General features: G+C 45.0%; 1 protein-coding gene across 1 annotated transcript in view; it reads right to left on the bottom strand.

Annotated features, from left to right (window-relative positions):
- LOC126259711 (saccharopine dehydrogenase-like oxidoreductase) overlaps positions 1-26601 on the bottom strand; it is an 86199-nt gene that overhangs the window by 19127 nt on the left and 40471 nt on the right. The window contains exons 5-7 of the mRNA XM_049956686.1: positions 26458-26513; positions 7661-7791; positions 7340-7577 (exon numbers count right to left, since the gene is read on the bottom strand). Of these exons, the coding sequence (XP_049812643.1) occupies positions 7340-7577; positions 7661-7791; positions 26458-26513 (425 nt within the window). The remainder of the gene's footprint in view (positions 1-7339; positions 7578-7660; positions 7792-26457; positions 26514-26601) is intronic.

Consider the following 26601-nt stretch of genomic DNA (forward strand, 5'->3'; position numbering starts at 1 on the left):
GCAAAACGAAAAAATTTGTATTATCAAGGTCCCTTCCAGGTGATCGAGATGACATCGCCGGTGAATGTAAAATTACAGCTTCCAACTCGCCCTACTGTTGTGCATGTGAGCCAAATCAGGCCTTTCAAGGGGAATTTTGAGGAACTTCCTTCATTGTCTGCAGTAACTTCTAGTGGAGAGAAAGATGAATCTAAGAAAAAGAATAAGAAAGGAGTAGATAAACAAGAGAACCAACTTAATTGTGGAAGCAATCAGACATGCTATTATGCTCTTAGGCCACGCGTAAAAAGGAAGAGCTAATGTGAGTTGTTTTTCTTTTGTTTCTCAAGAGGCGTGACGTTCTGGTAAGACCAGCAGTTCCAGTGTCATGGGTTACACTGAAGAGGGAAAGTGTGCACTATCTCTCAACATAGTTATTCTGTTTTGCTGTTGCAACTTAGCTGAAGCCTTGAAGGTACGTCCTATATCAAGTGGTGTTTTTTTCTCATGACAAGCAGACGTAATTATGTCCGGACATCGATGGACCTTAAGGATGAACTGTAATATTTGGGCAGTTGAAGACTAAATCTGTAAATTAGAGGATACATTTAATGAAGTTCATTCCATGGTGGCTAATCAGTCAAGGTTTAATGACACACAGGAGGAATATCAGCTACTACAATCAGCTTTTGCACGCTTACAAGCTCAGTTGCGGCAAACTGCAGGGTTAATCCCGCACGTCCATAGGAAAAAGAGAATGGTTAGACGCAGGTGGCCGTATCCTAAAAACGGTTTTTGGGACCGCTGACGCGAAAGATATTAAAAGTATTAACGAAACGCTACGGCAGGTACAGGATAATGTGAATAGCAACCAGGGAATGCTAGATCTTCACTCAACCCAATTAGAGAGTTTGGAGAAAGATGTAGTTAATAATATGTGCCAATTGCGATTTTGGCCACGACCTTGATGTCCCACATTAAGGCCACAGCCAACACAATCACGACTTGGGTATAATCAAGTACTGGTTGGATAACATCGATTCACAGCTGATAAATGCTAAGCTGCTCCGTTTTCTTGCTGATACTATTACGGAAGCACACATAGAAGCCACGGAACTACAGGAGGCATGTTGCATGCAATTCTCGGGCACCTAACCCCAGTACTGTTACCTTCGGAACAACTTCGGGAAGGATTACGGACCAAATCTTGTGAGTATTCTCTATTCCGCTCTCAAGAACCAGTCGCGGAGTGCCCTAAGGAAATTATAGCAGGCACGGTGCAGTTCTTTCAGCAAGTGGGTCCACATTGAGTATTTTCAGTAATGGAAAACACAGTCGTTATTTGCATTTGTTACGAGCAGGGTAAGCAAGCGAATACGCAAAGAATAGAATTGCAGGGGCAGGGACTGTTAATTGAGATTTCGGGGCCAACTTTCTATTTACCAGCCATGATTACTGGAGCTACAATCATGAACATAACACGCACATTGATCTCCGTACCCAACCGACCAACCACTGCAATTCGTCACGAAAGAAAATCTCACTCTTTTGAATAGCACATTAGACCAGACTTTGCTCGCCTCTTTGGACCGGATGCTAGCAGCTCAGGATGGATGTGTAACTATGGAACATCTTTTTTCAATGAGTGCAGGAGTACCGTAATGAGCATATGCAAAGCTTACTAGTTACTGGATCATCAACCACCGCCACCTACATTTTTATCTTTGTCATAGGATTAGTGTACTATCAGCTCAAGAGGAAGGTAGCCCAAATCCCGCACCTTCCAACCTTTAACCTAAGGACCCAGACAAAATCACCGAACAGTTGTGAGGCACTGCAGCAGAACGCTGAGAAATGTTTATTAACAAAGATTAGACTGAGGATAGAAGGGAATGAACACAGTGTAAATAGTGAATCAATCGCATTTTATGGTGTTTTTGAAGTGAACTGTAGTTGTTTTGACTTTTTGGTTGAATTCAGGGACGAATTCTTTTCGTACGAGGGAGGAATTGTAGAGGACAAGGGGTTATTTTTAGGAAATATGGTGCGAAATTGTGATTTAGTGTGATTCAGTGCGCAATGTGCCAGCCTCGCGGCAGATGGCGGACGAAGGCTGGCCAGCGTGTTATGCAGGTGACACAGTTTTGCAACGAACGTAGGTATTTCTGTACGTGCACGGCAACCATCAACAGCCAGAACGCAGCATTAGCAGAATTACGCAGGCGTGGGCCACGTGTGGTGCGGTTGTGTTAGCCAACTCATCGAGAACATTCTAATAAACACGGCGCCACGTAACAGGTGGATTCAGCAGTGGTCTGCACTATTTAAGGGCATCAGAGGTGGGCGTCGGCATCGGTTCGACCAATTGGGCATGGTCGCTGTTACATCGTCATCCGTGACGCTGTCCATGAGGACCGGCGCGGAGGGCGTTGCCCGCTGCTGCACTGGCGACTCCTGGCGTCGTCACGAGCCGCAGAATCTGCAGGAGGTGAGCTAGGCTGGGCCTCGTGCTGCTAACCTCCTACCGCCTGCGCAGCCGCTGACCGAACACAGCGTCACTTTCCCTGGGCTGCGCGCGCGCGCGTGCACAGCATCAGCACGTCTCCACCACGATACAAGCAGTGGGGCTGAGCTACCGGAAAATGTATTGGAAGAACCAACAATAAAGAGGAAGATTGTTAAAAACAGCCACCTTCTCCTACCCGGCCACGCCCTACAACCCCGATCACATCACCCGCTCCGGTCATCCTGTTACAAAATATAGAAAGCTGACATACTCTTAAAATACAGCAGATGACGTCCTACATCTAATTTATCTGTGTGGCTAGGGCCTCCCGTCGGGTAGACCGTTCACCTGGTGCAAGCCTTTCGAATTGACGCCACTTCGGCGACTTGTGTGTCGATAGGGATAAATGACGACGATAAGGACAAGAGGTATACTTACGATTTGACAAACACTACCTTACTGAAGTGTCTAGCACTTCATGTTCTCTCATAAGTACGTCTCATGTAGTGGGGTTCATATAGGATGTGTCCTTTGTCTATTTTGGTGAGAGAGACCATTCTTGCACATACATGTTTAATCAAGATAGTAATGCTTATTTAATGGAAAATGATTGCACATTCACCACAGAATTCTATGTCTATGGTACAGGATTAATTTCCAAAACAACTGTCAGGTTAATACCAGTATCTGATGACGATCAGCCCATAATCGGAATGATTTGGTTTCTGTGGGTGCACACAACAGTCATTTAAAAAATACGAATGCAGACAGCAATGAAGTATTACAATTCTCTCTGAAACAACATAGCTAAAGTCCAAAGCCTTCTATGTGATAAATATTATATACTGACAGTCCAAACTGCACATTTCAGTATAGACTAGTAGGTTTAGCTCACAATATAATCTGCAAATGGTGAGTGTGCAAGACTGTCAGGTTTTTCTTCTTTCCTTCTTACCAGCCCCCCTCCCCCCATTCCCTGCTTAGGGGTGGGGGACTTCAATAGTCCCTGGTGATAAAAGTGTTGTTGGATTGATCAACATTGTACTGTTGAGGATCTGTCACATTACACTTCACTACAGAATTACAAACTTACTTGCCAGTAGTTATGTTTAGGATAGCCAGAAACTGTCATATGGAGGAAACACAATTATTTACAACTCAAAGGTTAAGTTTTCAAAGAAAAACTTTTTCTCGTCTGTTGGGACAGCATACTATATACATATGTTGCTTCTGATTGGAAGGGACAGACAATATTTTTATTTAATTGCAAATTTCGTTTTTTAATTTTTGGTGTTTTTTAACAATATCAGTATTATTTTCTGCCATTTTGGTGTCAGTTTCTGACACCTTATCTTTGAAGTAACATTTGATCCTTATTTGTCTTATTTCTCTGTTTTTCAGTGTTATGTTGAAAATGAAAATATATCCATTGGTTACAGTATAATTACTGACAAATAATTTATATTAAACCCATTAAATCTAATCAAATAAAAAAAACTTTGCAACCATACATGGTTACAGCTTTTGAAAAGAAAAGAAAAAAAAAATTGGCGTAATTTAAATTTCTGTTCTGGAATATTATGTTGCTGACCCCATTAATAGTGTGTGGGGAAAAAAAGCCATCTGGAGTCTTGATTTGAACACAAACTGCTGCCAGCACATCATCAGACATTTGACACTATTCACATATGCTGCTGGCATAGAAAGTTGGTTTCCCACTAAATTATGTAGTGTTTTGTATCCCTTCAGAATATCTTACATGGCTGAAACTTTATGTTCTTGGTACACATAGCAGACTCTTTGCCATTTCATTAACATTTTTCATTATTATCCAGTGGCTGAAACAATAATCTAGAGCCATAAAAAATCCATGACAGAATGTAACAACTAGATGGGTGAGGAGAATGACTAACGAAGGCTGAGGGGCCAGTAGGTTATGGGATCTTATGATATATTGCAGAGGGAGTGCCCACTTGTGCAGTTCAGAAAAACTGGTGTTAGTGGGAAGGATCCGTACGGCACAGGCTGTGAAGCAGTCATTGAAACGAAGAATGTTGTGTTGGGCGGCATGCTCGGCAACAGGGTGGTCCAGTTGTTTCTTAACCACAGTTTGTCAGTTGCCATTCATGCAGACAGACAGCTCGTTGGTTGACATGGCCACATATAATGCAGCACAGTGGTTGCAGCCAACCTTGTAGATCACGTGACTGGTTTCAGAGGTAGCCCTGTCTTCCATGGGACAGGTGAAGTTTGTGACTGGAGTGGAGCAGGTTATGGTGGGAGGATGTATGGGACAGGTCTTGCCTCTGTGTCTATTACAGGGATATGAGCCATGAGGTAAGGGGTTGGGAGCAGGGGTTGTGTAGAGATGGATGGGTATATTGTATAGGTTTGGTGGACAGCAGAATAACAGTGTGGGGGGAGAAGCATAGTTGGCAAGACATTTCTCATTTCAGGGCACATCGAGAGGTAGTCTAAACAATGATGTGGTACTGAGTTAAGAGGGCAACTCTCCTCTCTGGCTGGATGGTGGGACTTTGGGAGATGGTGGGTGACTGGAAAGATAAGGTACAGGACATCTGTTTTTGTACAACGTTGGGAGAATAATTACTGATCGTAAAGGCCTCAGTGAGAGTCTCGGTATATTTACAGAGGGACTGCTCATCACTGCAGATGTGACGACCATAGGTAGCTAAGCTGTATGAAAGTGACTTCTTGTTATGGAACGGGTGGCAGCTGTTGAAGTGGAGGTATTGCTGGTGGTTGGTGGGTTTGATATGGACAGAGGTACTGATGTAGCCATCTGTGAGGTGGAGGTCAACATCTAGGAGTGTGGCTTGTTGGGTTGTGTAGGACCAGGTGAAGTGAATGAGGGATAAGGTGTTGAGGTTCTGAAGGAATGTGGATAGGGTGTTCTCACCCTCAATCCAGATCTTGAATATGTCATCAATGAATCTGAACTAGGTGAGGGGTTTAGGATTCTGGGTATTTAGGAATGATTCCTCTAAATGGCCAACGAATAGGTTGATATAGGACAGTGCCATGTGGATGCCCATAGCCGTACCCTGGATTTGTTCATAGATAATGCCTTTGAAGGAAACTTAATTGTGGATGAGGATATAATTGGTCATGGCGACCAGGAAGGAGGTTGTCTATTTGGTATCTGAAGGGCGTTGGAAAAGGTAGTGTTCAATAGCAGTAAGGCCATGGGCATTAGGATGTTAGTGTAAAAAGTGGTGGCATCAATAGTGACGAGCAGGATACTGTGTGGTAAACGGATACTAATTGTGGAGAGTTGGTGGAGGAAATGGTTATCTGTTATATAGGAGGGTAGGTTGTGGGTAATAGGTCGAAGATGTTTGTCTACGAGAGCAGAGATTCTCTCAGTGGTGGCACAGTAACTGGCCACAATGGGGCGTCCTGGGTGGTTGAGTTTATGGTCTTCAGGAAGCATGTAGAAGGTAGGAGTGTGGGGAGTGGTAGGGTGAGGGGAGAGAGGGACTCAGGGGAAAGGTTCTGGGGTGGGCCTGAGGATTTGAGGAGAGACTGGAGATCCTGCTAGATTTCTGGAATGGGGTCACTGTGGCAGGGTTTGTAGGTGGATGTTATCTGTTAGGTGGTGGACTGCAGTTCATTCTGCAGATGTAAAGTTAGTTTGCATGTTGAGGGATTTGGGGGATGGTGTTGAGGCAAGGTTCGAGGTTAGGAAATTCTGGAAAATTAACACGGTGTGATCTGGTGGCAGTGGTGGTGGATCACAGCTGGATGGAGGAGTGAATTGAGTTAGGCAGGGTTCAACATTGGTAGGGTTGGTGGTGAAAGTGTTTCCACTGTAGGGACTTCGAGGAGAGAAGATTTTTAACAAGTCCTGCACAACTGAATTTTGGAGTGGGGCAAAATGTGAGGCCTTTGGAAAGAACAGATATTTCTGCGGGGCTAAGGCTTTTTGAGGAAAGGTTCATGACTGCGTTTCAGGTCTGTTTAGGATCTGGATTCTGTATGGTGGTGGGAGGGAGTTTTGGTGGGTGTAGTAAATGTAGTAGGTCAGCAAGACGGGGTTTGTTAGCTATGAGGGGACATGAAGGAGGTTTGAAGTTGTTGTAGACGTGGTCGACAGTGGTACTCCAAGGCAGGAGTAAGAAGTGAGCAGGCTGGAGAGTTTTTGAGGTGGCGTTGTGCATGTTGCTTTAGTCCCTAAAGGGCAAGAGTTTTAATCTGTGTTATGGGGTTCCAAGAATTTGAGACTGCATAGCAGGAGAATTTTATGGATGGAAAAAAGGTACTGCGAGTAGGTTTGGGTTTCATTGATATGGTTTTGCTGGACTGTGTTGGTGAGGGCTAAGGAATGGCAGAATCTGAGAAGGTGGGGGTCATTGTGGAAGGAAGGGTGGCAGCCGGAGATGGCTAATTAATGGTATGTCCACTTGGGGGGGGGGGGGGGGGTATGGTAATGCATTAGAAAAGAGTAACACAAGAAAACAGCACTGGGTTACGATGGAAGAAAAGCCATCAGGCAAAATCAAATGATAGGAAATCCAAGCTGGAATGTAACAATATTACAAAAAGGACAGTTACACAAAAAGACGTCAAAAAATAAGCTTTCAGTCTACAAGACCTTTGTCAAAAACAGATTCCCTTCTTATCATGTTATGCAAAATACATATTCAATGTAAATTAAAAACAAATTAAAGACACAGTACCACACACCGGTATGATTGCAGACAAGGGCAATTGATAATTGTGATATGGCAAGTGCTTCAGGGTTTGTTCTACTAATTTTCTAATGCCCAGAAATAACAATTAAAAGGTGTCATCATGTGAAAGTCTCATTGACTTTATTAGATGAATACTTACATCAAGCAGTAATTTGACACCAAGCTTGAATCTGGTCAAAATACCAAATACGAAAGCCACCATTATCACAAGAAATGAAACTATTAATGATGGAAATACAGCATATGCTTCAAACTGTATGGGACGTTTCTTATCATGCTCATAAAAATGTCTCTGAGAACGGTAGACAACAGTGCGATCACTTCCAGGAAACGGTAAGCACCAACCATTGATACCAGTCTGTTTGTGTGGCAGTACCCTACAAGAAGAAAAAAATTCAAAAGTATAAAACCAATGGCAATACAATGAAATTATTTATGAAAAATTTATGTAAGTAGTTACCGGCGTTTCATTCTTGGAGAGAACCGTGGTAATCTGTTAGGAAAAAGCTTCTGCCGTAGAGGTCGAAGTTCTCCATAATTGGCTACTCCATGAACAGCTGATTCCCATGTAGTATAGTGAATTGAAGCTCCCTGAAAATAAATACAAAACTTGATTCAATGTTACATTATAAAATAAACAATTTCTCTTCTATTCGAGGCAAAAAACAAATAAATTAACTTCAGAGTGTCCCTAACAGAAAAAGGAGAAAACTTGAGGGATCAGATACATGAGGTAACATATCATTTCAGATTACTCCTGTGGGTTAGTGCTGGGCGCTACAGTGAACAGCAGTTCCAGTTTTCTGTTTTCCGGGAGATGGGGGCTATTTCCCGAGCTGGAGGTGATAAGGTCGTCTTCTCTTAATCCAGCTAGGTGGGTGTTGGTCTGGAGGGTTAACAGGAAATAGCTAATCTAAGTGCCTACATTCTTCTCTCGAGGTCCATTGGCCCAAAAGCCTGCATATTTGAGTTTGTGAAGCAGTTTGATAGCTTGTGGAATTGATGGTCAGCAGTCTTGTAGCTCACAAAATTGAGGGTCAGCAGGCAGCCATTGAGCAGATGGGGTGGCAAGTCATGGGCCTTCTGAAGAGCAGTTTGTGCACTGGAGGTAGCTTTTTTCCAGTAGTGGATGTCAAACCACTGATGATGATGAACAGCATTCACTCCTGTGCAAGGACAGAGAGAAAGTGCACACTAATGCCCTAACCAACAAGTTGCACACTAATGCCCTAACCAACAAGTTTGAGGTGCTGTCTTCCACTGAAACTGACCCAGTGGGACTTACTTCACCTGTTTTGGGGAAACCCGCTTTGTCCAGTGTCAGGAGGAAGCAAACGCAAAAGTGTAGGGGTCTATTAATTGTCAGCAGTTCAACACATGTTGAATGATGATATCCCTTAGGGAAATGACAGCAAGGGACAGGAAAGGACACAAGGTGCACTCAGTCTGTATGCCTGGGGACCTCATACAACATGCTGAAGAGGCTTTTCCAGCAGCCATTGAGGGAACAGTGTGCAACCAACTGCAGATTGTGGCACATGTTGAAACAAATAATGCCTGTCGTCTGGGCTCCAAAGTCATTCCTGGGTCATTCCAGTGACTGGCAGAGAAGGTTGAGAAGACCAGGCTTGCGCATGGAGTTTCAGCTAAGCTCACAATTTGCAGCATTGTCCTCAGAAGTGATTCTAGCCGTTTGAATCTAGAGTCGAGTGGAAGGACTGAACCAGAGACTTTGGAAGTTCTGTGACAAGGTAGGCTGCAACTTCCTGGACTTGTGCCATTGGCTTGAGAACTATAAGGTTCCCCTAAAAAGGTGAGGCTTTACACGTAGAGGCTGCTATCAGGTGGCTGACTGTGTGTAGGCTGTACACAAGGATTTTTTATATTAGGCACATCTCCATCCAATCCAGATAACAATAGCTATAGAAAATTCAGAAATATCCATGTAAGATCGAAAGAAATCCCTCCCACAGATGACAGTATTAAAATACTAATGGTAAACTGCAGAACCATTCGCAACAAGTGCCAGAGTTTGAAGTGCTCATGAAAAGCAGGGAAGCTCACATAGTACTAGGTACAGAAAGATGGTTGAAACCCGAAATTGACAGCAGCAAGATTTTTGGAGAAAATTTAAGTGTGTATCGATAGGACAGACAAATGGGAAATTGAGGTGGTGTGTGTCACAGCAGACAGAAACCTCAAATCCACAGAGACAGAAATTGAAGCTGCTTGTGAGATTGACTGGGCAAGACTCAGTATCATAGGTGCGCATAAAATGATAATTGGAGCCTTCTATCGCCCACCAGACTCATCTGACATAACCAAAAACTTTAGAGGAAACCTCGGTTCACTTGAACGCAAGTTCCCCAGTCATACTGTAATCATCGGTGGAGACTTTAATCATCCAACAATTAATTGGAAAAATTACAATTTTGTTAGTACTGGCCATGATAAGACATCCTGTGAAACTTTATTAAGTGCGTTCTCTGAAAACTGACAAGAACAGATAGTTACAAACCCCACTCATGATGTAAATATACTGGAAGAAACTGGTATAGGCATGTTTATTCAAATACAGATAGATGTGAACAGATGGAATACGGTGCTGCAGCCAGTAATGCCTATATAAGACAAAAAATGTCAGGCACAGTTGTTAGATCAGTTACTGCTGCTATAATGACAGGTTATCAAGATTTAAATGAGTTTGTATGTGGTCTTCTTGTCGCCACGTGAGTGAGGAACACAGCATCTCTGAGGTAGCGATGAAGTGAGGATTTTCCCGTACGACCATTTCATGAGTGCACCATGAATATCAGGAATCCGGTAGAACGTCAAATCTCTGACACAGCTGCATCCGGAAAAAAATCCTGCAAGAACGGGACCAATGACAACTGGAAAGAATCATTCAACATGACGGAAGTGCAACCCTTCTGCAAATTGCTGCAGATTTCAAAGCTGGGCTATCAACAAATATTAGCGTCCATACCATCCAATGAACATCATAGATATGGGCTTTATGGGCTTCTGGGGACGAAGGCCCACTCGTGTACCCTTTATGACTGCACAAAATAAAGCTTTACACCTTGCATGGGCCTGTCAACACTGACATTGGACTGTTGCTGAGTGGAAATGTGTTTCCTGGTCAGACAAGTCTCATTTCAAATTGTATCGAGCGGATGGATGTGTACGGGTATGGAAACAACCTCATGAATCCATGGACCCAGCAAGTCAGCAGGGGACTATTCAAGCTGGTGGAGGCTCTGTAATGGTGTGGGGCATGTGCAGTTGGAGTGGTATGGGACCTCTGAAACGTCTAGATACAACTCTGACAGGTGACCTGTCATTTCCATTGCTCATCCCGACATACTTGGGCAATTCCAGCAGGACAATGTGACACCCCACACGTCCAGAATTGCTACAGAGTGACTCCAGGATCACTTCTGAGTTTAAACGCTTCCACCGGCTACCAAACTCCCCAGACATAAACATTTTTTAGCATATCTGGGATGCCTTGCTACTTGCTGTTCAGATGAGATCTCCACCCCCTCACACACTTACGGGTTTATGGACAGCCCTACAGGATTCATGGTGTCAATTTCCTCCACCACTACTTCAGACGTCAAGTCCATGCCATGCCATGTTGTGGCACTTCTGCTTGCTCACGGGGGCCCTAAGCAATATTAGGCAAGTGTAACAGTTTCTTTGGTTCTTCAGTGTATATTGGATCCAATGGCAACAAACAGACATGACCATGTTGAGGATGTCCACATCCAAACTGGTATCAGTGACCATGACATGGTTGTGGCAACAATGATTACTTAAGTACAAAGGACCACTAAAACAAACAGAAAGATATATATGTTTAATAAACTAAATAAAAAATCAGTAATCTCATGTGTCAATGAGGAACTAGGAACTTCCAGCACATGTTAGGAGCATGTAGAAGAACTCTGGCTCAAGTTTAAAAGAATAGTTTACAATGCACTGGACAGATATGTACTCAGTAGAACAGTTCATAATGGGAGTGAACCTCTGCGGTATACAGTCACCGTAAATAAACTTCTAAAGAAACTGACATTACTGCACAACAGGTGTAAAAGGTTAGGCAATAGATAGAGAGATGCTGAATGAAATGCATTTTGCTGTCAAGAGATCAATGTGTGATGCCTTCAATGAGTAACATAGCAGTTGTTGTTGTTGTTGTTGTTGTTGTTGTCTTCAGTCCTGAGACTGGTTTGATGCAGCTCTCCATGATACTCTATCCTGTGCAAGCTGCTTCATCTCCCCGAGGTCGGCTTTTACTAGTTTTTCCATTCGTCTGTAAGGAATTCGTGTTAGTATTTTGCAGCCGTGACTTATTAAACTGAGAGTTCGGTAATTTTCACATCTGTCAACACCTGCTTTCTTTGGGATTGGAATTATTATATTCTTCTTGAAGTCTGAGGGTATTTTGCCTGTCTCATATATCTTGCTCACTAGATGGTAGTTTTTTGTCAGGACTGGCTCTCCCAAGGCTGTCAGTAGTTCTCCTCTGCTGCCTTCACTACTTCATCCCTCAAAGCTACCCATTCTTCTTCTACTGTATTTCTTTCCCCCATTCCTGTCAATTGTTCCCTTATGCTCTCCTTGAAACTCTGTACAACCTCTGGTTCTTTCAGTTTATCCAGGTCCCATCTCCTTAAATTCCCACCTTTTTGCAGTTTCTTCAGTTTTAATCTACAGTTCATAACCAATATATTGTGGTCAGAGTCCACATCTGCCCCTGGAAATGTCTTACAATTTAAAACCTGGTTCCTAAATCTCTGTCTTAAAATTATATAATCTATCTGAAACCTGTCAGTATCTCCAGGCTTCTTCCATGTATACAACCTTCTTTTATGATTCTTGAACCAAGTGTTAGCTATCATTAAGTTGTGCTCTGTGCAAAATTCTACCAGACGGCTTCCTCTTTCATTTCTTCCCCTCAATCCATATTCACCTACTACGTTTCCTTCTCTTCCTTTTCCTACTACTGAATTCCAGTCACCCATGACTATTAAATTTTCGTTTCCCTTCACTATCTGAATAATTTTTATTTCATCATACATTTCTTCAATTTCTTCGTCATCTGCAGAGCTAGTTGGCATATAAACTTGTACTAATGTGGTAGGCGTGGGCTTCGTGTCTATCTTGGCCACTATAATACGCTCACTATGCTGTTTGTAGTAGCTTACCCGCACTCCTATTTTTTCATTCATTATTAAACCTACTCCTGCATTCCCCCGCTTTGATTTTGTATTTATAACCCTGTATTCGCCTGACCAAAAGTCTTGTTCCTCCTGCCACTGAACTTCACTAATTCCCACTATAACTTTAACCTATCCATTTCCCTTTTTAAATTTTCTAACCTACCTGCCCGATTAAGGGATCTGATATTCCACGCTCCGATCCGTAGAAAGCCAGTTTTCTTTCTCCTGATAACGACGTCCTCCTGAGTAGTCCCCGCCCGGAGATCCAAATGGGGGACTATTCTACCTCTGGAATATTTTACCCAAGAGGACGCCATCATCATTTAACCATACAGTAAAGCTGCATGCCCTCGGGAAAAATTACGGCTGTCGTTTCCCCTTGCTTTCAGCCGTTCGCAGTACCAGTACAGCAAGGCAGTTTTGGTTAGTGTTACAAGGCCAGATCAGTCAATCATCCAGACTGTTGCCCCTGCAACTACTGAAAAGGCTGCTGCCCCTCTTCAGGAACCACACGTTTGTCTGGCCTCTCAACAGATACCCCTCCGTTGTGGTTGCACCTACGGTACGGCTATCTGTATTGCTGAGGCACACAAGCCTCCCCACCAACGGCAAGGTCCATGGTTCATGGGGGGGCACATAGCAGAATATTGCCAAATGACATTTCACAGAATCCAAAGAAATTCTGGTAGTAGGTAAAGGCTGTTAGTGGCACCTCAGTGTCCAGTCCCTAGCGAATGAGACAAGAACTGAAATTGAAGGTAGCAAAGATAAAGTTGAAATGCTTAACCCTATTTTCAAATGTTCCTTTACAAAGGAAAACCCAGGAGAACTGCCCCAATTTAATCCTCATACCACTGAAAAGATGAATAACTATTAGTGTCAATGGTGTTGAGAAACAAATGAAATCTTTAAAACTGAACAAAGCTCCAGGCCCTGGTGGAATGAATTCCTGTCAGATTCTATTCTGAATTTGCAGCCGAGTTAGTCCCTCTTCTCACCATAATCTATCGTTGATCCCTTGAACGGAAACTACCATTCAATACTCTTGACATAAATTTGATGTAGAATCTTATAACATTCTGAGCTCTAATATAATGAGGTATCTTGAAGAGAATGATCTTCTCAATGCCAACCAGCATGGTTTTCAAAAACATCAATAATGTGAGACCCAACTCATACTTTTCTCATATGACATACTGAAAGTGCTGGATCCGGGCAACCAGATAGATGCAGTGTTTCTTGATTTCCGAAAAGCATTTGACTCAGTACCACACCTGTGCTTATAGTCAAAAGTACGATTATATAGGGTATAAAATGAAATTTGCGACTGGACTGAGGACCTTTGGGTGGGCAGAACACAGTATGTTATCTTGGATGGAAAGTCATCGTCAATTGTAGAAGTAACTTTGAATGCACTCCAGGGAAGTCTGATGTGACCCTTGCTGTTCTTGTTGTATATTGCCCTTGCAGGCAGTATTAATAATAAAATCAGGCTTTTTGCAGATGTTGCAATTGTCTGTAATGAAGTACTATCTGTGAGAATCTGCATAAATATGCAACCAGATCTTGATAAGATTTCAACATGGTGCGGAGATTGGCAACTTGCTTTAAATGTTCAGAAATGTAAAATTTTGCACTTCACAAAATGAAAAAAACATAGGATCCTATGACTACAATATCAACGAGTCACTGTTGGAATTGGCCAACTCATACAAATACCTGCATGTAACACTTTGCAGGGATATAAAATGGAATGATCACATAGGTTCAGTCGCGGGTAAAGCTGGTTGCAGACTGGTTTATTGGTAGAATACTCGGGAAGTGCAGTTAAGTCTACAAAAAAGACTGCTTACAAATCACTCACGCAACCCATCCTAGAACATTGCTCAAGTGTGTGGGACCCTACACAGATAGGACTAACAGGGGATATTGGTTTTGGAATAGCAGACTCTTGAAGATGTATGTGAACTATCCTGAAAAAGTCTATTAACAAAGTTTCAAGAATGGGCTTTAAATGATTATACTAAGGACATACTACAACCCCCTACATATTGCTCACACAGGGATCATGGGGATAAGATTAGAATAATTACTGCACACACAGAGGCATTCAAACAATCATTTTTTCTGCACTGCATATGTGAATGGAATAGGAAGAAATTCTAATAACTGGTACAATGGGATGTACCCTCTGCCATGCACCTCAGTGGTTTGCATAGTATATATATGTAGATCCCAATGAGTCTAGCAATTTATGGATGTCATTTAAATAGGTTGAATACTGCTTGTAGATCAGACAATGTGTAATACTGACACATGATGGAAAACTGTAATACAAGGCCTCCAGACGGAGGCTTGGTATAGTGTTTGTAAGTACTCATAATATCTCCTCTTGGTAGATAGCATCTATGCCCTTCAGATGACCAGATCTTGCTGATCCACATACAACTGCCAAGAACTTTAAGCTTAAATGTGCAGTTTACTCTTCCAATGACTTCCATGGCAGTTTGAACTAGCTCATTACAGTCATATGATTCACAAATAATACTTGCATTCTTATTGTGAATATTATGCAATGGAGGCCATGGCAAAAATAGTGACCATCAGGGCATTTTTGTTCTGTTAAAAAAAAGTTCTTAAAATCCTTCCCTGACTTGTCCTTCCTGTCTTGGCAACATTTCAGAAGTCATTATAAACATGGGAAACTGTCAGATAATTCTGTTGCCAAATGGTAACATAGCCAACACCTACAAGGTATAGGAGATCCTGTCTGACATCTGCCTCTAGCAGTACAGGTTGTCAATGGTATAAGGATACCTATTTAACTCCCACTGAAAAACTAATAAACAAGACAACAGATAACCATCTGCACAAAAGTCTTTCCAATACAGGAAGTGAGTACCACATTATGATACACACTTACATAAATATCGTGCTTTGCTGTTTTCAAAAGGATTATCCTGGCTCTATACATGGCATGGAATGGTCCATTTTCTAGAGCCAGCTAAATAGTACAAAGATAATTCCTTTTGCCATCCCTGTGAGTACCACAACATGAAGCAATGCACTTCTCTTTATCATGTGCTATGTTGGGAGCAACTGATAATGCCAAATCCACATCTTACACAGACAAAGGGCTTTTGCAAGTCACACAGTTGTTGGATGAAATGCCCCGACTGCCACCCTCAGCAATTTTTCTGTGTTGTCAGTAGACTGGATATGACAGGCAGTGGTGATTATTAGTGGGAAACATACAGCCATGGCCTGCACTATGCAACTACAGTTAGTCTGGGGTGCATAGTCTGAAATGTTTTAATTTCTGTGTGACAGTACGTTTAGATTTTTTTTTTTTTTTTTTTTTTTTTTTTTTTTTTTTTGTGTGAGGTTTAAGGGCGCTCAACTACTGAGGTCATTAGCGCCCACTCACTGTTGTTAGAGCACAGGGAATCTAGTAAAACTCAAGGGGAGGGGGGGACACCAGAAAGACCTAACAAAGATGTGGATAAAATAAGTAAAAAGGTTAGATGTCTTTGGACAAGCCAGTCAAAGTTATAAAACGCAGAACACGAGCAGCTGCTCGAGCGTCATCAGCTAAAATATCCGGTAAAGTAGATGGCATGGACAGGACAACACGAGATTGACTAAAGCGGGGATACGACAATAAAACATGACGCACTGTTAATGCCTGACCACAAGGGCACTGCGGGGCTGGGTCACCGGAGAGCAGGTAGTGGTGGCTAAACCGGCAATGCCCAATCCGCAACCTGGTCAGAAGGACCTCCTCTCGCCGAGATGGTCGGGAGGAGGTTGTCCAAGCAGTTGGGAACGGTTTTACTGCCCGGAGCTTGTTTCCTTGGAGGGATGACCAAGCATCCCACCACAACGACACGAGCCTCTTACAAACATCCCCACGAACATCAGATGACGGGACACAATGGGAGGCTGGCCGAGGCAGGAGGACTGCAGCCTTGGCTGCAGCATCCACAGCCTCATTCCCAGGCACTCCTACATGTCCGGGAACCCACAGAAAGCTGACAGGAGAACCATTATCAGCGAAAGAATGGAGGGACTGCTGTATCCTTTGAGCCAAGGGATGGACCGGATAGGGAGCTCCAAGGTTCTGAAGAGCACTGAGTGAGTCAGAGCAGAGTACATACGATGAATGGTGGTGGCGGCGGGCATACTGAACGGCCTGATCGAGAGCAAAAAGCTCGGCGGTAAAGCTGGAACATTGGTCGAGGAGCCGGTATTTAAAGTTGGCGGCCCCGACGACAAAGGCACAGCCGACACCATCGACAGTTTTGGAGCCATCTGTATAAATAAAGGTGTGACCGGCAAGTCGAGCACGAAGTTCGACAAACCGTGAGCAATACACTGCAGCCGGAGTACCCTCCTTCGGGAGTGAGCTGAGGTCGAGATAAATATGAACCGGAGCCTGGAGCCAAGGTGGTGTCGGGCTCTCACCCTCTCTGAAGGTGGTAGGGAGGGCAAAATCCAATTGTCTAAGCAGGCGACGGAAGTGGACTCCGGGGGGGGGGGGGGGGGGGGGGGGGGGCAGGGCAGACACATACAAGTCGTACTGACGGTCGAGAGAATCGGCGAAGAAGGACTCGTAAGAGGGGTGGTCAGGCATAGACAACAGCTGGCAGGCATACCGACACAGCAGTACGTCGCGCCAGTAGGTCAATGGTAATTTGGCAGCTTCAGCATAAAGACTCTCGACAGGACTAGTGTAGAAGGCTCCGGTCGCAAGACGTAACCCCCGATGGTGGATGGAGTTGAGACGGCGTAAGAGGGATGGCCGAGCAGACGAGTAGACGAAGCTCCCATAATCCAGCTTTGATCGGACTATGGACCGATACAAGCGAAGCAGGATAGTGCGATCCGCTCCCCAAGATGAATCACTAAGAACTCTGAGGACATTAAGAGAACGTGTACAACGGGCTGCCAAATAAGAGACATGTGGAGACCAACACAGTTTCCTGTCCAACGTGAGCCCTAGAAACTTAGTTGTTTCCACGAATGGGAGAACAACGGGACCGAGATGTAAGGATGGCGGAAGGAACGCTTTATATCGCCAAAAGTTGATACAAACCGTCTTCTCTTCAGAGAACCGGAAGTCATTTGCCACGCTCCATGAGTATAGGCTGTCTAGACAACGCTGAAGGCAGCGCTCCAGGAGGCATGTTCTCTGGGCACTGCAGTAGATCGCGAAGTCATCGACAAAGAGAGAGCCTGAGACATTAGGTGGAATGCAATCCATAATTGGATTGATCGCGATGGCAAAAAGGGCTACGCTCAAGACGGAGCCCTGAGGCACTCCGTTCTCCTGGAGGAAGACGTCGGACAATACGGAACCCACACATACCCTAAACTTTCGATCCGTTAAAAAGGAATCAATAAAAAGGGGCAGGCGACCGCGTAGGCCCCACCTGTGCATAGTGCGGAGGATACCTCCTCTCCAACAGGTATCATAAGCCTTCTCCAAATCGAAGAACACGGCTACCGTTTGGCGCCTTCGCAAAAAGTTGTTCATGATGAATGTCGACAAGGTGACAAGGTCACAAGGTGGTCAACAGCGGAGCGGCGGCGACGAAAACAGCATTGGACATTGGTAAGTAGCCGTCGAGATTCAAGAATCCAAACTAACCGAGCATTAACCATGCGCTCCATCACCTTACAGACACAGCTTGTAAGAGAAATGGGGCGGTAACTAGAAGGAAGGTGTCTATCCTTCCCGGGTTTGGGTATAGGAACAACGACGGCGTCACGCCAACGCATGGGGACCTGACCTTCGGTCCAGACGCGATTGTAGGTACGAAGAAGGAAGCTTTTGCCCACCGGAGAAAGGTGTGCCAGCATCTGAACGTGAATGGCATCTGGCCCCGGAGCAGAGGACCGGGACAGTGCAAGCGCACGTTCGAGTTCCCGCATAGTAAAGGGGGCATTATAAGTTTCCAGATTCAGCGAGTCGAAGGAAGGTCGCCGAGCCTCTTCTGCCTCTTTCCTGGGAAGGAAGGCAGGGTGGTAATGGGCGGAGCTTGAAACCTCTGCGAAAAACTGGCCGAAGGCGTTGGAGACAGCCACAGGATCAACGAGGACCTCATTACCTGAGGTCAGGCCGGGTACCGAGAAGTGGGCCTTAATGCCCGACAGCCGGCGCAGGCCACCCCCATACGACAGAAGAGGGAGTAAAACTGTTAAAGGAGCTGGTGAAAGAGGCCCAACAGGCTTTTTTGCTGTCTTTGATGACTCTACGGCATTGTGCTCGGAGTCGTTTGTATCCAATACAATTCGCTAACGTAGGATGGCGGCAAAAGGTGCGTAAAGCACGTCGTCGAGCACGGATAGCGTCTCTACAAGCCTCGTTCCACCTGGGGACGGAAATGCGACGTGAAGAAAAGGTAGTACGAGGAATGGAACGTTCGGCGGCATTGATGATAACAGCCTTGAGGTATTCGACCTGACTGTCACAACTGAGAAAATCGTGGTCCGGAAAGGTTGCCAGGGAGGAGTAAAGTCCCCAGTCAGCTTTCGGTATGTTCCAGCTCGAAGGACGTGGGGATGGGGTGTGGTGCAGGAGACGAACGACACAGGGGAAGTGGTCGCTTGAATAGGTGTCAGAAAGGACATACCACTCGAACCGACGGGCAAGAGTGGTAGAACAGATCGAGAGGTCCAAGTGAGAGTAGGTATGAGTAGAGTCCGAGAGGAAAGTTGGGGCGCCATTATTGAGGCAGACAAGATTGAGATGGTTGAAGAGATCCGCCAAGAGTGAGCCTCTTTGACAGGATGCAGGAGAGCCCCAAAGGGGATGATGGGCATTGAAGTCGCCAAACAATAAAAACGGCGGGGGAAGCTGAACGATCAGGTGCATCATGTCAGCCCGACTAACAGCAGATGACGATGGAGTGTAGATGGTACAAACTGAAAAAGTAAAAGCAGAAAGAGTAATACGGACAGCTATTGCTTGGAGTGGGGTGGTCAATGGGATGGGATGGTAATAGACATCGTCCCGAACGAGCAACATGACCCCACCATGAGCTGGGATACCGTCCACAGGGGTGAGGTCATACCGCTCCGAGGTATAGTGGGTAAAGGCAATACGGTCAGTCGGGCGCAACTTGGTTTCCTGGAGACCAAGGACGAGCGGACAGTGCAGGCGGAGGAGCAGTTGTAATTCCTCCCAATTAGATCGAATACCTCTTATGTTCCAATGTAACAAGGCCATCGCTAGTCAAAAAAGAGGGGGAACGAGACGGGGGAAGAGCTGGTCACCTCGACGGCCGCGGAGGGTCAGGTTTCGAGGGAACAACGCTACAACCGGCGGGAGGCGGATCCTGTTCCATCGAGTCGTCGCCAGCTGCGGCCGCTGTCCCTGGTTGTGCAGGAGGGGCAGCATCATTTGCCGACGAGAGGCCAGCTGAGCGCCTGGCAGCAGAGCGTCCCGGCGAAACTGAGGACGGCCGGGAGCAGCGACTCACGGATGGAGCGTCAGACGAAACGCGCCGGGGTGGAGAGGGGATAGAGACTTCTTCTTGGAGGCCTTCTTGGAAGTCCGAGAAGGCGCAGGGATGGTGGGCTGGACCCGAAGAAGGTCCTCACGCGCGGGGTCCGTTTTGGAACGCCGGACCTTGGAAGATGGGGTCCGGAACGTTTCCCCGATGGACGCCTGAGAAGAGGATCGCTTCTCAGGCGGCGGCGGGGGGGGGGGGGGAGGAGGAGGAGGAGGAGGAGGAGGAGGAGGAGGAAGGGTGGCCCCTGGGGCAGAGGGGGCGGAGGCCACGGGGGAGGAGGATTTGGAAGGGAGGGATTTGGGAGGCGGAGGCAGAGACCCCGGATGGGGGGAGGAGGCGGAGGGGGGACAGGATAGGGGTGAGGATACCGCGGAAGGAATGGACACAACTGAGGCAAACGAAGTGGTCAACGGCACGGGATGGAGGCGGTCATACTTCTTCCTGGCCTCATAATAAGAGAGACGATCCAAAGTTTTGAGTTCTTGTATCATCTTCTTCTCCTTCTGATATGCGGGGCAGTCTGAGGACCTAGGCAAGTGGATGCCAGAACAATTAACGCACCGAGGTGGTGGGGTGCATGTATGTTCCTCACAAAGAAGACGTCCACAATCGCCACAAAGGGGCTCAGCCTCACACCGTGACGACATGTGCCCAAAGCGCAAACACCAAAAACAGCGCATAGGAGGCGGAATGTAAGGTCGCACGTCACACCGGTAGCACATCACCTTTACCTTCTCCGGGAGAACGTCCCCCTCGAAGGCGAGGATAAAGGCCCCGGTGTCGATGCGACGGTCTTTGGGGCCGCGCTGGACTCGCCGGACGAAATGCACGCCTCAGCGCTCCAGGTTGGCCCTGAGCTCCTCATCAGATTGCAGCAGGAGGTCCCGATGAAAAATAACCCCCTGCGTCCTATTTAGTGCCAGATGCGGGACAATGGACACCGGGATGTCCCCTAAGCAGTCGCACGCCTGGAGCGCCACCGACTGTGTGGCGGAGGTGGTCTTTAGAAGAACGGACCCCGAACGCATCTTACTGAGAGCCTCGATTTCCTCAATGTGCTGAACAAAGAACATGGGCTTGGAGGTGGCGAACGTCCCCCCATCGGTTCAAGAACAGACCAAATAGCGAGGGAAGTACTTCGCCCCAAGCCGGCGGACCTGTCCCTCCTCCCAGGGAGTGGCCAAGGGGGAAAGGGCAGGAGAACCAGAACTAGAAACAGTACCTTTCCTTTTGAAAGACTCGGCCACAGAGCGACCTGATACGTGTTGACGTTTCATCTGCGAAATGTCTGCCCCGATACCACCCACTCCGACCAGGGGCTCTTCCCACGGGCGCCACCCAGCCTCAGCAAGGGCCACCTGGCAGGATGACCGTCGCCGGGAGTCCTGATGCCCCAACGAGACGGGCATCTACTCCTTGGCCGACGTGGGGAGGGTGCAGCTCAGGTATCGGCAGTACGATCCCTGTGTTGTCAGGGGACTACAACCTAGAGGGTACATGACGACCCCACCATAACAGGCTGGCTACCGTGCTGGACTTCTGGTGCCACGGAAAGTCCATCATGATCGTAGGTGCAGATGGGGACGCACTATGGGCGTAACTTGTACAACCCATCAGGCGTTTAGGCCCAATTTGAGGAATAATGGGTATGGTTACAACGCCGGTACAATGCTGAGTGCCGAGGTCTTAGTGCACTGAGGACCAGTGGTACACCACGTAAGGCGTCCTTCCCCAAAAGGCTCGTACTTCTGTAGAATTTTGAAAAATGGAGGTCAAACCCCAAGGGGGACCATCACATGGAAGGCCGAAACGGTTGAAACTCCTTTTAGTCGCCTCTTATGACAGGCAGGAATACCGCGGGCCTATTCTAACCCCCGAACCCGCAGGGGGGACGTTTAGATTATGATCACTGCTATTTTTATTTCTGTGTCTTGATTAAGCTTTCTCTTCTGTGAGCTCATGCTCACTCTCACAGCACTCCTGTTCAAAGCACATCTCCAAGCCAGGGCACTGTAGCACAGAATAAACTGCCAGAGCAGCAGGTATAACAAAGCGTGAAAGCTGCTGTGATCATCCTGCCTTGCAGGCACTCTGCATCCATCCAAACCCCTGTACATGCAAAATTAAGAAACTGTACATGATTCTAAATTACTTTACTAAAAAAGAAAAAACTTTCAAATTTTGCAACCATCATTTATTGGTCTGACAGATATTGGATAACATCTGTTTTCCCCATAATGATATGTTACGCTAAAAGTTCCGTATCACATTAGGAACTGCGCATTTCCCACCATGCTTAGAAATCAAATGCTGCCAATGGCCCTCACACTACTGCCAAGCTTGTGGAAAGATTTATGGAATTCAGGAACTCTGTCACAATTTATTTTTACTTGTATTAACGATTCATGACATTTGGTCTGTATCACCAGAATAATTGCAAGATTCTCAGCAAGTGGTCAACATTTCAACTTGCACAGATTGCATGCCTCCACATGATCACAAACGGCACTTCTCAGACAACACGTGGTCTTCCATATATGGCCAGAAGTCTTTGGCAAGCATGCATGCATGCCTTTCACAATGCAACCCCTTGAAGTAGATCTTGAGCTATGTTACATATGGTGTGTATTATAGTCAAAAAATATGAGGAAGATGGGGTGGCAGGGATTGAAAAAAACTAAGTGAGAACGTCAATATAAATGCAATTTAAATTCATTATATGTTATTGGACTTGTTCTGTTACTACTATTACTTTTAAGAGACAATTTATTGTCATAAGGGAAGCTCAATGTCCTCACCCTCTCAACTGTGTTTGCATTGTCTGTAGACCAACAAAGCTGTCTGAAGATGAGTTGTTTGAATTACTGAGTTGGTTTCTTGTTGCACAACTAATTGGGACGCTCTCTCTCTCTTTTTTTTTTTTTTTTTTTTTTTTTTTTGCAAAAGAGGGGAGAGTACAATTTTGGCAATTTAGATTGGAATGGCACTTGGTTGGCTCGTGGTTTACCTAAAGGGTGTTATCCTGTAGCAGTGCTCAAATGCACTGGCCAGCCAGTCCCCAGAAAAAGTTTTCAAAGTTATACCTGCACTTCATATAATAGTTTAATAAGCACTTGTGTAAAAATAACTTATTGGTAACATGCTTGATTTTTAATCTGCTCATGTGGGTTCAATCCCAGCTTCTGCCAATTTTTTTCTTTTTTCTCCTTTAGTAATAATTACAAGGATTTTTAAATAAAATGAATAATGAAAGTTATTATAAGTTAAATCATTTGTGATTTTATTTTGTATATAATGCAACAATTTTATCGAACAATGGAAAATCCAGGATGGAATGTAAAAACATCACTCTATACCATCAAAGGCAGGGTTAGGTTAGGTTAGGTTAGTGGTGTTTAACGTCCCGTCAACAACGAGGTCATTAGAGACGGAGCGCAAGCTCGGGTTAGGGAAGGATGGGGAAGGAAATCGGCCGTGCCCTTTCAAAGGAACCATCCCGGCATTTGCCTGAAACGATTTAGGGAAATCACGGAAAACCTAAATCAGGATGGCCGGAGACGGGATTGAACCGTCGTCCTCTCGAATGAGAGTCCAGTGTGCTAACCACTGCGCCACCTCGCTTGGTATCAAAGGCAGGGCTACCTGTGAAACCAGTCATGTGATTTACAAGCTAAGCTGCAACCACTGTGCTGCATTCTATTTAGGTATGACAACCAACAAGCTGTCTGTCCGCATGAACGGCCACCGACAAACTGTAGCCAAAAAACAAGTGGATCACCCTGTTGCTGAACACGCTGCCAAACATGATACCCCTCATCTCAATGACTGCTTCACAGCCTGTCCCATATGAATCCTGCCCACCAACACCAGCTTTTCTGAACTGCGCAGGTGGGAACTTTCCCTGCAATACATTCTACGTTCCCATATCCCTCATGGCCTCAACCTTCGTTAGTCACTGTTCTCATCCCCTCCCTGTTCCCATTCCAGCACAACACAGTCGTCATTTCACCACCACACCCAGTCTTTTAATTTCTTTTTATTTCTCTCCATTCCACTACTCGCCCCCTCCCCCCTCCGCACCTTCTCTCCTGCCCTCCGTCTAAACTGCAACACTTCACTGTCTGCCACTCCCACCATACTATCCCTAACCCCCCTCCCCGCCCCAGCTTCCTCCTTACCCCCACCCAGTCGCCACTCCCATCATGCACTGGTGCTGATGCTCGCAGTGTAGTTTCAGCTCTCTGAGACTGCAGATGTGTGTGCAAGTTGTGTTTGCAGGAGTGTGTGTGTGTGTGTGTGTGTGTGTGTGTGTGTGTGTGTGTGAGCGCGTGTGCGTGTGTATATGTGTGTCTACTGCTGACAAAGGCCTTAATGGCCGAAAGTTATAATTGTGGGAATCTTTTTGTTGTGCCTATCACGATTCAGCATCTCTGATATACGGTGAGTAGCAACAATTTTATGATATAGTGGAGATGCTGACTCACAGATGGGCACAACAAAAAGACTCAATTGTAGCTTTTGGCCATTAGGCCTTTGTCAACAATGGACACACACACGCGCACACAGTCACGCAAACAATTCACACACACGACTGCAGCCTCAGGCAACTGAAACCACACTGCGAGCAGCAGCAGCAGCAACAGTGCACGATCCCCATATAAAATATCCCAGATATCAGACTCCGTCAGCTTGGTATGTGCCTTTTTTACCTTCATAAATGCGCGTGAATGAACTATGGAATACTCATACCTTATACTTTTCTCAGTTGCCACTAGATTGAGATATTAAGTGCTGACCTCTGGCACCAGAACAATGAACTAATCTCCACACCAAGTGAGGTAATAGCTTCTGCAAGGCACTAAATGACATTCAGGTGGGTGGTAGACGCTCGTCCTTACGGGATACAGGTGCCATCAGCAATGTCCAGCTGAGCGCGCCCATACGGTGCTCAAAGTGCTAAAATAAAATGGTAAATTAATTTGGTGTATAAAAACTCACTCACTTGTGCCACTTCCCACCAACATTTCTGCTTCTATGATGTCGTGTTGAAAGGGAGAGAAGTAACTAAGTCTCTGTAAGTTCAGTGTTCTGAGGAGCGAGACAATTTATGGTGCTCTTGATCAGAGTTATATCGCGCCTCGCATTTGCAAGGAGCAAGCTCAAGCCTGATGTTCTCAAGCCACGTCAAGTCTCGCTTCATGACATCGATGGGATTCTTAAGACCATATAGTTCCCAATCTTTTAACCGTTCATGTCTATTCAGAAAGACTACCATTTTCTAGGCATTTTTATTCATAAACAAAACAAAATCAAAATGTAATGAGTCGCCACTCACATCACAAAGCAAACTTAATTTATTTTTCCTCGTAAAAAATATAAAAAAACCTACTCAAAGAAGCAAAGCAATGTCATTAAGTTTTGAATAAACGAATCGAAATCAGTAAATTCATATATCCTAGCCAAGTAAATTCAGTGCTCTGGTTTTAGAAAGTAAACTGCTTACTTTATCTGATCTCAGGAAAATACAATGAAAGGATCAATAATTTGGTCATGTAAGATAAATACCCTTATACTACAGGTAAACTATCCATGAAAGTAGAAGTACAAATGACGTGGTATGCCATCATATCAAACAATCTGGCTATATTCTTTTCCAATTTGTAGGAAAGCAGACAGCTAGAGCTTTTGTACACCGAATGCCACAATTATCTTTATTATGGTAATTGATCCCAAAAAATTAAGCTGCAAACTATGGTCTTGAGTACGCAATTGTAGAATATATGATTTGATCAAAATGCATTTTTTCAAGAATGCTGCTGCTATGTATATATTACTTATTATGTTGCCAATTCGCAACAATTTGACTGTTTAAGCCCGTAAAGCTGTCTCGTCACCTAACAACTGGTTGCAATGCCAATACAAGCTTCATAATTTCCTTTCATACTACAAAACACACACAATGTTTCTGTCCACTAAAATGTTACTATAGTCCCAAATGATGCCAGTCTTTTTCCATGTACAGTTAGGGCGAATTTCAAACATCAACTGACAAGTTTTAGGTGTTTATGTGGTGGTTGTGGTGGTGGTGGTGGTACTAGCAGCAGCAGCACCACCACCACCACCACCACCACCACCAGCAGCAGCAGCAGCAGCAGCAGCTGCAGCTGCAGCTGCAGCAGCAGCAGGAGTAGTAGTAGTAGTAGGAGGAGGAGGAGGAGGAAATTAATGAATGTCTAAGTAGGAACCATTTATTTGTCCATGAGCAATAGTATTAGTCCAAATATTTATAATTAAATTCCCCTTATTTGCAGTGCCAGGTGATCTTTGCAACTATTTGTTAAGGAAACAACAAAACTACTGTGATACATACATCAGAAAATAAATTGATAACTAAGGGCCAAACGGAGAAAAAATTTGACTAAAAGCTGAATTTAGTAACTCACATGTTACAAAACTACAATACATTAATAGTAGAGAAACTAAATATATTTCAGTAAAAAGGAACAGTATACCTTTGGAGCACAATCAAGTTTAGACTCTAGGTATGCTTCCACAGAGTTGACATCACCTAAAACAGGAAACCAAAAAGTAAATTCTTGTACCATATGAAATTTAAAATAATGAAGGTTATTTACTGATACTGCCCTGAATTCAAA

This window comes from Schistocerca nitens, chromosome 5, assembly GCF_023898315.1.
Source record: "Schistocerca nitens isolate TAMUIC-IGC-003100 chromosome 5, iqSchNite1.1, whole genome shotgun sequence".
Lineage (NCBI taxonomy): Eukaryota > Metazoa > Arthropoda > Insecta > Orthoptera > Acrididae > Schistocerca > Schistocerca nitens.